The sequence below is a fragment of the Pyrenophora tritici-repentis genome, chromosome 8 (genome assembly GCF_003171515.1).
Source record: "Pyrenophora tritici-repentis strain M4 chromosome 8, whole genome shotgun sequence".
NCBI classification, from domain to species: Eukaryota; Fungi; Ascomycota; class Dothideomycetes; order Pleosporales; family Pleosporaceae; genus Pyrenophora; species Pyrenophora tritici-repentis.
Window position 1 is genome coordinate 1,941,061 of NC_089397.1, and position 13,121 is coordinate 1,954,181.

At 50.7% G+C, this 13,121-nt stretch overlaps 5 protein-coding genes across 5 annotated transcripts; 4 read left to right on the plus strand and 1 right to left on the minus strand.

Moving 5' to 3' along the window:
• Window positions 1-598: 598 nt before the first annotated feature.
• Window positions 599-2,446, plus strand: PtrM4_142030 (Trichoplein multi-domain protein; the record flags this gene model as incomplete). Its single annotated transcript, XM_066109546.1, has 1 exon — window positions 599-2,446. One exon carries the CDS (start codon window positions 599-601, stop codon window positions 2,444-2,446), a length of 1,848 nt encoding a protein of 615 aa, XP_065960468.1.
• A 302-nt stretch (window positions 2,447-2,748) lies between these two features.
• Window positions 2,749-4,270, plus strand: PtrM4_142040 (UbiH, 2-polyprenyl-6-methoxyphenol hydroxylase and related FAD-dependent oxidoreductase; the record flags this gene model as incomplete). The annotated part of the gene is made up of 2 exons (XM_001942238.2): window positions 2,749-3,058; window positions 3,108-4,270. 2 exons carry the CDS (start codon window positions 2,749-2,751, stop codon window positions 4,268-4,270), a joined length of 1,473 nt encoding a protein of 490 aa, XP_001942273.1.
• Window positions 4,271-4,494: 224 nt separating this feature from the next.
• PtrM4_142050 (uncharacterized protein) lies at window positions 4,495-4,714 on the plus strand (the record flags this gene model as incomplete). Its single annotated transcript, XM_001942239.2, has 2 exons — window positions 4,495-4,562; window positions 4,621-4,714. The coding sequence occupies 2 exons, from the start codon at window positions 4,495-4,497 to the stop codon at window positions 4,712-4,714; spliced, it is 162 nt and encodes a 53-aa protein (XP_001942274.2).
• Window positions 4,715-6,789: 2,075 nt separating this feature from the next.
• Window positions 6,790-8,409, plus strand: PtrM4_142060 (DUF1421 multi-domain protein; the record flags this gene model as incomplete). The annotated part of the gene is made up of 2 exons (XM_066109547.1): window positions 6,790-7,332; window positions 7,381-8,409. 2 exons carry the CDS (start codon window positions 6,790-6,792, stop codon window positions 8,407-8,409), a joined length of 1,572 nt encoding a protein of 523 aa, XP_065960469.1.
• A 2,282-nt stretch (window positions 8,410-10,691) lies between these two features.
• PtrM4_142070 (uncharacterized protein) lies at window positions 10,692-12,502 on the minus strand (the record flags this gene model as incomplete). The annotated part of the gene is made up of 4 exons (XM_066109548.1): window positions 10,692-10,699; window positions 10,807-11,348; window positions 11,450-11,879; window positions 12,016-12,502. The coding sequence occupies 4 exons, from the start codon at window positions 12,500-12,502 to the stop codon at window positions 10,692-10,694; spliced, it is 1,467 nt and encodes a 488-aa protein (XP_065960470.1).
• Window positions 12,503-13,121: the final 619 nt, after the last annotated feature.

Genomic DNA, 13,121 nt, shown 5'->3' on the forward strand with positions numbered 1-13,121 from the left:
GGATTGGAACGACCAAGTGCTCCTGTACCTGCGCATGCATGGAGCTGAATCGATCTCGAATGTTCTTGAGATGCCTTGGCCTATAAAATGCGCGGGGCGAGACGGTTCATATGGTATAGTGGTTGTCTAATAGACTACTGCGATTGATCGGGCAGGCTCAGGCCGATCGCCCAAGATTCTGGACCCTGGGATGGATTGGCATCATTAGTAGTCTGCGACGAGGTTCCAGATGTTGCATCACAATGACATGAAGATATTAACCTCCTAATTCGATAGACTTCGGTCCGTACGTGAGTTGCGGTGCGTCTTTAACCGTAGTCACGATAACTGCTATAAGATAGCAGACCCTGACCAAGAAGTAACGCGTTGTTTGCCTGTGGAGAAATAATAACAGTGTTGCATATTTGATCTATGAGGGAAACGGTTTGTTGAGATGCAATTGACGAACAGCGTTGTAGTGGTTCGGAGACATGTGGAGTCGTGGGCTGGATGTAGTTAACGTGTCTGTGCGCGTGATGCCCATAATCGCGTGCCGCACACCCCGCAACATCAACACCAATCCACCCTTACCACTTCAACCACCCATAACTCCACAACCATGAGTTGTATCAACGCTGCGATTGAAGCTATTGAATCGCGTGATCCCGGAGATAAATTTACATACTCTGAGGTTGCGCGCCGCTTTGGTGTTGATCGCTCTACGTTGTCGCGACGCCATCAACAGATCCGGGGCTCAAATGAAGCCAAATCACGTAATCAGCAACTCCTTCACCCACACCAGGAGCTACAGCTTCTAGAGCACATTGACGAGCTTACTGAGGCTGGCTTACCACCGACGAGGACTATGATCCAGAACTTTGCTAGTGCTATAGCCGGAAGGGCTACCTCCCAAAGCTGGGTGACGCGCTTCTTTCACCGTCATCCCGACGCGATTATATCACGTTGGTCAACTGGTTTGGACCGCAATCGCCACCGGGCTGATTCTGTATACAAGTACGAGTCGTACTTTGATCTACTATCTACTAAAATGGCTCAGCACCATATTCGGGCGCAGGATGTATATAATATGGATGAGAAGGGATTCCTTATTGGAGTGACGGGGAGGAGTAAGAGAGTGTTTAGTAAGCAGAAATATGAGACTGGGGGCTTTAAGAAAGTGATACAGGACGGCAACAGAGATTGGATCACTGTTATCGCTGCTATATGTGCTGATGGGAGTACGTTACCGCCCGCGATTATATACGAAGCTACTTCGGGCAACATGTACGCCAGATGGGTTGATGATATCGCAATTGACGATCCAGTCTACGTTACCTCAAGTCCCTCAGGGTGGACCAATGATCAGGTAGGCCTGGCATGGCTCGAACAGGTGTTTGATCGCCATACGAAGGAGAAGGCCGGCAATCACACACGCTTACTCATCCTTGACGGCCATGGGAGTCACGTTACTATGGAGTTTATTGACTATGCGATCGCCCACAATATTATGTTACTCATACTACCCCCCCATAGTACCCATACGCTGCAGCCACTCGATGTGGTAATGTTCAAACCTCTGGCAGCCGCGTACTCACTCAGCTTGCAGCACTACCTCCAGGCGAGCCACGGTCTCTTAGCTGTGAGGAAGGATGACTTCTACCGTCTTTTCAAGCCTGCCTGGGACTCCTCTTTCATTAAGAAGCACGCGTTGAAGGCATTTAAAGCCACTGGGATAGCTCCTATAGATCCCGAAGTAGTACTTAAAAAGTTCCGAAAGTCAACACTAACAGCACCGCCGCCACTAGTGAACGTGAGTAGAGCTACTATCACGAACCTCATTAATCAGGCCTACGATCCGAGCTCTATTGCGGCCAACAACCTCTCAGAAATACTCCTCCGCCTCCAGGCTGCCAAAGAGATCGCCGAGTACGAGAAGGACGCACTGCGCGCGGCGCTACACGTTCACCAGAAGCCCCGCAATCGGCACGAACCTCCCCTAGATCTACAGCAGCGAAAAGCGTTCCATTCAGGGGCAGTTTGGTGGTCGCCGTGCAAGCTTCGAGAGGCCCGCTTCAGGCAGCTAGTGAAGGAGAAGGAGAAGGAGAAAGAGCTACTTGATAAGATAGAGTTGAAAGAGGCAAAGGAGAACAACAGGATCTATCAACTTAAGATCAAAGAGGCAGCGCGGGCGGCGCGTGAGGAGGCAAAGAAGGTGCGGGATGAAGCCAAGGCTGTAAAGGCTGCCGAACTTGACGCCAAACGACGCGATCGCGACGCTGCAAAGGCTATACAACAACCCCAATCGGGCAAGCGTAAGGCTTCAAAGCCCGCTGCAAAGCAACAGCCAAAAAAACGACGCGTGGGTGGTGCTGGCGGTGGCACTCTGGCTGAGGTGGCTGCACCGGCTCCCCCACCAACAACCACCCGACGCGGCCGGGCCGTCAATACTCCGGCAAAATATAGATAGACAAAGTTGTAGAGCTACGTCTATAGATCAATACACCGGAAAATCTCGCGATAATAGTTATTGTACGTGGCTGCACAGCCTCAACTTTGCCGTCGTCGCGATATTGGTGGGGTGTGCGGCACGCGATTATGGGCATCACGCGCACAGACACGTTACCGGCGGGTCGGCACAAGTTGCTTGCGATGAAGCTTGGCGTCGATCTGCAAACATGCCAAACACATCAACTCCATGACAACACCATCTCGACGGTCCGCGACTTTCCCGCACTCGCTCATGCTACCATAAACTTTCCCAGGCTCGCAATGCCGCCTCGAATATCAGTGGCAGCGCCCAGAAGCCTGTCGTCACGATCGACAGTCCTGGTTCGTCGGAGGTTTGCTTCAAGCTCCGCAAATGTCCCCGAGATCTACGATGTCGTCTGTGTAGGCGGCGGGCCAGCAGGATTGAGTTTGCTCACGGGATTGAAAGCGTCGCCAATCACTAGCGCGTTAAAGGTTGCACTCATTGAAGGTCAAGATTTGCAGAAAAGTCGACTACCACAAGATGCGAGTTTGGACACTTTCTCAAATAGATGTAGCTCCCTCACGCCGGCATCTGTGAGAAATCTACAGGGTATGGATGAGCGACTGAGTTGAGAAATACTGTCTAATTTGTGCGATAGAAATTGGAGCATGGGCGCATGTAAATGCACCCAGAGTGCAGCCATACCAGGAGATGCAAGTGTGGGATGGCGTGAGCGATGCGCGCATATCCTTTGACTGGCACACTGCAAAGCCGCTTCTAAGTCCTCGTAACCCTGCACAACCCACGACAATCGCCTACATGATCGAAAACGTCAACACTGTCACAGCCCTTCTTAGCCGGCTTGAACAACTGGGGGGTGTCGATTTCTACACGTCTACAAAGGTCGAGTCAATTGAATTGGGCGTTGATACAGAGACAATGGACTTTTCATCTTGGCCAACTCTCAAGTTGTCAAATGGAAAGACATTGGCCGCTAGGTTGTTGGTGGGAGCTGATGGTGCAAATAGTCCTGTTAGGACATTTGCTGGCATCGAGTCGCGAGGCTTTGACTACGCTAGACACGGTGTGGTGGCCAGTCTGAAGCTGGAGGGACAAGGCTGGGGTGGACCAGACCACAAGATTGCATATCAGCGCTTCTTGCCAACTGGACCAATTGCCATGCTTCCACTCCCTGGCAACATGTCAACACTTGTGTGGAGCACCACGCCCGAACGTGCGGCGAAACTCAAGGCCTTGTCACAGAATGATTTTGTCGCAATGGTCAACGCAGGCTTCCGTCTATCACCAACAGATCTCGAATACCTCCACACTTTATCATCGGGACAAGAAGAGGAAATAGCATGGCGAGAGAAGCACACACCAGTCGATGAACGTGCAGTTCCCATGAGAGTAGTATCAGCCCAAGCCGGCACTGTTGCATCCTTTCCTCTCCGGATGCGACATGCCGATACGTATACCGGGGAACGAGTAGCGCTTGTCGGCGACGCTGCACATACCATACACCCGCTCGCAGGCCAAGGACTAAACCAAGGCCAAGGCGATGCAGCAACTCTCGTCCGAACGATATCGCATGCAGTGCAGACGGGTCAAGATATCGGCTCGACCCTGGCGTTAGAAAGCTACACCAGCGAACGCTATGCGGAAAACAACGCAATGCTAGGTGTGTGCGATAAGCTGCATAGATTGTACAGTGTAGAATCAGGACCCCTTGTCGGACTACGCAGCTTGGGGTTGCGAGCTGTAGATTCAATGGGTTCGCTTAAGAGCTTCTTCATGAGTCGGGCAGCGGGCGGATCGTAGATGTTTGTAATTTTATTTGTGCAACGTATGTTATATTTGGACAAAGCACCAAATGAATGGCGAAATATATCATCCGCAATGATCTACCCACGGCTTCTTTTCCGAGTTGGCGGCCCCACTAAGTAAGTAGTTAGTACCCGCCCCTCCAAACCAAGTGATCACACCTTGTCCGTCGACAGCACTTCCCGCCTCGGCACGGCATACATCATTTACCAACCCGAACAATGGCCGACCATCAAAGCGAGATTGAAGCCTTTGGCAGCAACGATGACTTTTGGCTCTTTGGCTACGGGTATGTAGATACGGGTTACCCAAAAGACCGAATACGATGACTAACCACCGACTACTAGGAGCTTAATCTGGAAACCACCACCACATTATGGTATGGATTTCTCCTTTATGCTCAATGAATTTTCTAAAAAGAGCTGGTGTTTTGTAAAATAAAACAATTGGTTCGATGTTGATGTTGAATTAGACCAGCGTGTACCCGGATACATCGAAGGCTACGTGAGACGTTTTTGGCAGGTAAGAACATGTTTTCGATCCATCAGTCAACGCTTTCATCGTCATCTTTCCTCCATCTTTGTCGCGACAGAAAATAAGCTATGGTAATATATCTGAACTGAACCGCTAAATCATGCACAGGCGAGGTAAGCCCACCCTCACACCCACCCAACACCCAAAAAGTTAGAGTGGAAACACGCCCTGCACACGAACGAACGGGAACCAATTCCGCGAACTTATCCAGCTTCTGCAAAGAAAACCCCGTTAAACTCATCCACACAGTGAAGACCACCGCGGTACACCCGAAGCACCCGGCCGCGTAGTAACACTAATCGAACGAGCCTTTTGGTCCACACTATCAGATTCTGTACATCCCCCTTAACCCTCTCCCCTCCTTCCTTCCCCCTCCCCGCCCTTCCCACAAACTAATAACCAACACAGCACACAGCCCACCCACGTGTCTGGGGCGCCGCATACCACATACCGACTCAACACGTAGCAGCCGTACGGTTGTACTTGGATTTACGCGAGATTAACGGGTATTCGATTCAGTTTACGCCATTTTATCCTGCTGGTGGTGAGAAGGAAGGCGGGGATGGGAAAGCAAAGAGTATAAAATGCCTGGTTTATATCGGGTTACCCGAGAATCCGCAGTTTCTTGGTGCGCAGGATCCGCAGGGGTTGGCGGAGAAGATTTTGGAGAGTATGTTGTTCTGTTTTTCATCCACTTCATACATTGATGCTAATTCACGCCCGTCTTGTGCGGATATTTAAGATTTGTCGGTTGTGTTTGCTAACACGAATCTTCCAGGCAAAGGCCCAAGCGGCGAGAACAAAGAATATCTATACAACCTCGAAACCGCACTGTCGGGATTAAGCGAAGAAAGCAATGATTCTCATATTAGCGATTTGGTACGGAGATGTAAGGCGCTGGAAAAGGAGAAGGGAGGGGTTGAAGGGAGTGGGAAAAGTGATGGGGAAGGGGAGAAGTTGCATAAAGTAGGATCGACGGAGGAGCAGGAGGAGGTTGAGAAGTAGGTAAGCTTATTATCACTGTTCATTAGGTTAGAAGGAAGAATAAGGACTGATGATACATGTGTACGACGGTTTCTAGCTAGCCGATATTGCCTGTAGGGATTAAGACTTCTACAGTGTTTTTCCGTACGGAATGAACTTTTACTACCGATCTTATCGCGCTTTGCAAGATAGCTCACGCTCTGAACCTACAAGGTCCCTAGCCTGAAGGGCTTGGCGTAGTCATATGCGTGGATCGGCCGGGTACTTTGTAATTCTCTGCGGAACGCGGTGTTGAATGGCTGGGTGACTACGTTTAACTGGGTTTAGCAAGAATGGTATTTCGGAATGGGAAATTAGCGATGACATGTGTCTTGTACCTTGAGCTAGGGCTCATATTTTGTAAACACTGGAATTGATATAGAGACCTTCACTATTTTTCTCCGTCAAGTAACCAAATATGGAATATAAACATCTTTCTTTTTAGATAACTATGCGATTGTTCTTCTTAAAGTTCGCGTTAAGTTGAAAGATAGGATGATGGTGTGATTGTCCTATTTAAGTTCGCCTTGGGATGAAAGATGGGATGATTTGGCTGGAAATGTTCCATTTGCTAGTCTTTGGCGTTTACGTGACAATTGCAAAGCATGACCAAGCGACTAGGTAGTCGCGCTGCGGTGTTGTCGGATAAAAACGAACGCAGAAAGATTTAAGTTGTTATGGTCTTCCTGCACGAGTAAGTAGCGAAGTGGCCGAGAGACCATAATGTCGAAGTGATTGTTAGTATGACAGTGCTATCTGCAGATATGTCCTCGAGCGATTGCCGCATGTAGAATAGTCTCTTTCACTTTGCCCACTCTGGCACTGTTGCCCCGCTTCCCACTTGATTTTACAATGACCACAATCTGGTAAATACTTGAAATACTAGTGCCAATCACAAAATTTCATCAAAATCAACAAACCCAACCAACATATCCACAACACACACCGCCAGCAAAGCCATGCCATCCCCTTCGCTCTTCCCCACACTCCCCAACGAGCTGCTCGACCAAATCTTCGCCCACGTCAGCAAACGTGATCTAATGAGCCTAGCAGAAACCCACACCGTCTTCATCCTCTCGGCGCAAAGCAATCTAGTCTCCGATTTCGAACTACCGGCGCAGTCCACGCTTGCAGATCCTTTTGCGGGATATTACCAAGAAGAGAATTACATACCCGGCTCTAGACGCCCCTTACATGACGACCGCCAAACATCCAGTAGCAGCTTAGCCGCGAACTGGGCTGCTGTGACTTCACTCAACGGTAACAAGCAAGACTGGAACGGAGTCCCGCCGACTATCCAGCAACATCGCGGAGCAGACCATATCCGAGAGCGGCAGAAGACGGTAGCTCTCTTCCTCTATACCTTGATCGCGGCGCCGCGTCTGGCGAAACAGATCAAGCACATGCGCATAGATGCCGAGTGGGGCTTCTCTCTCTTCGTACACACTCAGCTCCAGGAAATCTTCGCGGGCCTGCCGAAGCTGGAACGTCTTAGTGTTGTGGTGAGGGATCGGTGCTGAGGCGAGGACTGGCAACTACAGCGCGAGCAGTGCGTAGGTGAACTCCAACGACTTGTGAATTCTGCGCAGAACCTCACTGCCATTGAACTCACAATACCATGCCACACAGCGTTGTCATCTCTGCTCCAAACACCACGCATCACCACCTTCACAGTCGGCACGTCGCGCAGCTGGAACATCTCGACTGACACAATCACCACACCAGAAATAACCCAACTACCCTACCTCCACACCTTCGACTCGGGAACCCTTTTCCTCTCGCAACACGCCGCCGTTACCCTCATAGCTAGAGTGCCACACCAGCAACACCTCAGCCTGCGCATCGAGTCGCTGAACCACTACCCCACAAGCGCCCCGAACTTCTCCAGCCTTCTCTCCACCACGCTAACCTCGCTGACAATCTCTAGCACAATCGATGAGCAAGCCTACAAGCCTAGCTATTACTCCTTCACTCCCATCCCCATCGACCTATCCCACCTGTCCGCCCTAACCACCCTCTCCCTCGCAAGCCCCCTCATCTACAACCATACCACCACACCCGGCATGCCCGATTGCAGCAGCTTCCAAGTCGAGGATTTCCCCAAAGGCTTCCAGCACAACCTCTCTCGGCTTGATCAATGCAATCCACACCCCACTTCGTCCCTGCCGCCTAGTTTGCGGGCCCTGAAATTCACTTTTCCCTGGCCGCTGGGCCTGTTTGCGAGGGGCCTAGGATTACACGAGCAATTTCCACTCTCGCCGAAGCGCACGCAGGAGAAGGGCTGTGCGTTCATGGTTGACTTTGCCAAGGCAAAGACGGCCGAGATGGCGGCTGTAGAGGGGGGCGCAGTGCTGGGTGTTGGGGGCATGAGGTTGGGATACTTGCCGCTGTTGGAGAAGGTGGCGTTCAGAGAGGTTCTTGCGGGCATAGATATGCCGCTAAGGGACTTGGATGTCGCGATGGAGTATACGGTCCCGGAGTGTTTGAGGGGAGTGTTTGAGGAGGTGGGCGTGGAGTTGAGTGTTGAGTTGGTTAGCATGCGACATTTGACAGTATTTAAGTTTTACTCCACAGGTTAGAGTGATGCATACGCAGGACAGAGTGGCGGATACAAGGGCGTCTTGGTAGGGGGTTGATGGGATTGTGGGTTCAGTGAGTGAGCTGTTTTGTTAAGAGAGACGAAAGATGTAGCAGGTTTTTTGTTCGTTTAGGGTAGTACTATAAGAGTCTTGATTACTGTAAGCAACGTAATAATGCAATCCCAAGTGTCCTTATCCAGACTAATCAAAACAGGCACATACCAGATATGGCCAAGAACATATGGCGAGCTGAGAATATACCCGGTGAGTTCTTCACTACATCACTATTCTCACAGTCGATAACAGTAGTTCATAGAATACAAGTGAAACGCAATCCGGATTCCAAAAAGCCGCCTTGACACAGTCCGCCGAAACATCAACCGAAGACGCTCCTTTTCGGAGAGGAAAAAATCATGGAATTAATATTAGTCACTCTGTCTGGGAATGAACAGCAGAGTAGTGAACAAGCCTAGTTGATATGGAGGTCCATTGCATACCTCCGAAATTCCTTACATGGAGCCTTCATTCACAAAGGTAAAAACCCCAATACAACGTGAGGTGCTATGATAAAGACATATCCCAGCTCCCACAATCAGCGCTCCAGCAAAAGGACACCTCTCCTCTTCCACCTCTGCGTCTTTTTACCTCTGCAACTTCTCCCCTGCCCTAAACAGCAATTGCAAATACTCATAGCCTTGGCTACAAAGACTGCAACACCTCACTACACGCACGGGACACCCTTTACCAAACGCCCGTCTGCTTACACACTCTACTCCCACACTACACAACCACGCCATCCTCACTACGGTAACAGCCACCGCTAACATGCCTAAAATGCACAAGATCCTATACTCGCCTCCTCCCACCTACCCTCTTCATACTAACCACATTCACATCTTTAATCACCGTCTCCATCACCAGTCTATACTCTACAACGTCGACATGACGCCCGAAAGGACGAGAACGAGGAGGAGCTGGTGGGCTAGAAGAGTAAGTTGTGGTGTTGTGTGCCGGAGAGAGTGAGAGCGAGGGTTGAGCAAGTAGAGGTGGATGTCGGATTAAGTGTTTCAGTAATCAGAATGAAGGAGAAAATCTTCAGTGGGGATAGATACACACACCCAACCACCCAAACACCCAATCCAAACACACCAATCCTCGAAAGCAACGGAGTACTATACCCGTGAGCCGTAAAGTGTAACACCACTCCACACCACCGTTATTGTCGCTATATCATTTGACCAGCGAAGACCTACACCACGAACCATACACAGCATTTCAAATACCGAACTAGGCACCGCAACAACAAAAACATCCCCTCAATTCAATTCAGAAGAAAAAAACGTAAACCAAACAAAAAACAAGTGGGTATGATAAAGCATAGCTAACTAGCGATAAACAAGAATACCTCCTACATGGTGAATCTGTGGTTTAGAATGGGGATATAGGACTTCCTCTCTTCCATCGTCCCCCCTCTCTCCCTCCTTCCTTCCCCCCCCGTCCCCTCGCGTATACCCCACGTAACAAGAAGAAAAATCTTGTTTTTCTATGATACATGTCTACCGCAACAACGACAACAACAACGACAAAATTCTCACTTCAAAGTCCAGGCTTAAGGGATAGATCCTTCATCCACGGAGCGTATAAAGGGTGAGCCGTAAGCGCTATATTCCTCGACACAAAAACACGTTAGTCACAATCTCCTCTTTACCGAAAACTGCCAAGCACTCAAGTATGTAGCGGCAAACGAAGAAAGGAGAAATGCAGGGTGTGTGTATGTGGGGGGGGGGGGGTTGGGGGGGTTAAACATACGTACAACCAAACTCATACCCACCACTCCTAGCGTTCTGCGGTGTCTCAATCGGCGCGGGTACCGCATCTCCTCCTCCTGCTGCTGCCACCCCTCCAGGCCGCTCCACCGTCGTCGCATTACGATACTCAGCATGCCCCTCACTCAACGCCGCCCAATCAATACTCTCCCAAGCGTCAAACTGCGGCTGCGCAACGTGATGCTGCAGCGGCCCAACGGGGCTATTGGCGTCGTCATCATCATTATCATCATCATCTTTCGAAGAGGAGGCCGGCTTATCGTAGTATGGCGTTCGCCTATAAATTCCGCAGCCAAAAGACGGCCAAAGTATAAGTGAATGTACCACCAAAAAAAAACACAACGTCTTTCAAAAAGGAAGGGGGTAAGGCAGAAAAAGGGAAAGAATGGGAAGTAAAAACAAGAGGTTCATCTATACCTGAGATTAATAACTCGGTCCCAGAGGTGACAAGCCGCTTCATTGAGCTTATAGCTAACCCAGCCACAAAGGTGCAGTCGTCGTAACAAAGCTTCTGCAGAAAGGATACCGAATTCCGCACATGCGATCGACGTCTGGTGCACGAACCACGTACTCTCCGGCGACGGTTCAGCGGATATCGCGCCGATGGACAGGATCCAGAGGAGGAGGTCGGGACAATGTTGCCATTCGGCTCGAATCGTACAATTCAGCGCTTTCTCCAGCCGTTTGCTAGCCGCAAAATGTAACAAATGGACGTGCGACTGCAGTTTCATCGCCTCAGTTGTGCGCACGGTGAAGATGAGGAGGGCAACGCATAGTGCGTCTTCAAGGGGCGTGACGGCTTGTTCGTTTTCTCGCAGCCAGGTTAGTAGAAGACATTCTAGGACACAGGCGAAGTTTTGGATGTCGAGAGGGTCGAGTGGGCTTTCCGGGTCGCTGAACCAGACGTTTAGGTCGGCGATTAGGATGAGCACGGATTCGACGAGGGCGTTGAGGGTTTCTTTGACGCCGGCGTGGCGGCAGTAGTCGGTTAGGTGGTGTGAGATGTTTGGGCGGTAGCCGCGTGGGTGGTGGGGGAAACTTGTTGTACTGACAAAGTCTAGAGTGGAGGGGTTGGGCGCTTGGAAGGAGGCGATGGCGTGCGCGGTCGAATGCCTGTTGCTCAGTAAGCCACATGTCACACCGATCCCAAGGTTTCCCAGAGTCAAGGTCCCCTAGGTCAATATGTATTCAACAAAGAAAACTGCTCTACACACCAAAGCATAAAAGCCTGGAGAATGCGATTTGTTTTGATTTCCTTCAGTCCGCCCCGCAGCTGCACCATGCGCTGCAGCCCTTTTTGATGTATCTGCAGCTGGGCTATGTGATCTTCGTTCAGCGCAAACGTCGGCAACAACAGGCTCTCCTCCACCGTCAGCAGATTGAACACGGCTCCGATGTTTGCGTCGGAGATGCCTTCTGGAGTCAATATGGCCGCATTCACGGCCGCGATGGCTTGGGCCCTATGGTACAGAATGGCATCGAAGGTGCCTTTGCCGAACACGTAGGCATGCAACGCTATCGTCGAGAGCAGACTGTGCATGAAGCCAGGATTACCTATTGCCGTGCCAAACCAGTCCGACTTCATCAGCGTCGACCGATGCCGAATGTCGACTGCAATGATACCAGGTGCCATTTCAGTGGAGACTGCATTGGTGTTGGTTAGTAAAACATGTAACATGTAACATGACTAAGTAAGAATCCATAGCCACGGGTCTCCACCATGTTTATAAATACAACACACCCCACACGACGATCACACACCAGGTCAAAGGAAACTTACAATGAGTCAATAATTCGGAGACTGTTTTTGTAATCTCGACAGACGAGGTACGAAAGGGATCGAACAATTGATTGTTGGGTACCTCAACCGGAGAGGGAGGGTTGAGTAGGATACATCTGGGGCACAACCGCTGGCCAGAGCGACACCTGAAAATGTGGCAGTCCGGGCAAACTTCCCCTTTGGTCAAATGAGAATCGGGCAGGTCCTGCGAGGGGAAATAGTCTGGCGTATAGGCCATGATTGGTGGACTTGGCGTGGCAGTTTTGGGTGTAACAGTCGAGTCCGAGGTAGTTATACTGCTGGGACTGTTGCCTCCCTCTGGGCTGCTTCCAGTCTTTCTCTGCTTGGCAGCATGTTTGCTGGTAGACCATGGGTTCTTCCTCCGCGCATTCTGCATAACAAACGAACGAGCATTGCGGCGACCTTGGCGAGATGTCTTTGCTTGAGCGGCGTCGACGAACAAGAAGTCCTGCTGCTGTGTAGGCATTGTCGGTTCGGCCCGCCTACTCTTCCCCTAGCAGCAGCAGCAGCCCCTCCAGCTCTCTTCTCTCGTCGCAGGACTAGCTACTGTCCTGTTGGAGACAGACGATATATGGTGGGGCCTAGCAAGGCGCGACCGGGCAAAGGGTGCAAATGGTGACTAGGTCAGACTTTCCTAATCGATGCTCGTTTTCCATCCTGTTGATTCTGACATTGCCGAGACGGCGGTGGGCTGCGGCTGTATCGTCTCTGCTGCTACTGGAGACGATTGAGGGGCTCGAGAGGTGAAACTATCATGAACCCGATTGGTGTTAGGCTGCAGAAGCGATGTCGGGTTTGACAGGGTGCCTGTGCCCGATGTCAATATTGTGTAGACTGGTGTAGTTGTGACCGCCTGCCTTGTTATAGCCGGGGGGGGGTCGAGGAATAATTTTAGACGAGCGTGGATTGATAGCGGCGCCAGCTTATATGTATTTTTTTTCTTAGCGATGGCCTTTTGCGGATCTGGCACCCAAATGGGGATCACAAGTAGGATCGACAATAGACCCCGGGGACCAAGTTTATGTTGCATAGAGATTGCTGATGGAGGTGTGTTTTAGGGTGCGATGGCGGAAGGCTGCGCGACT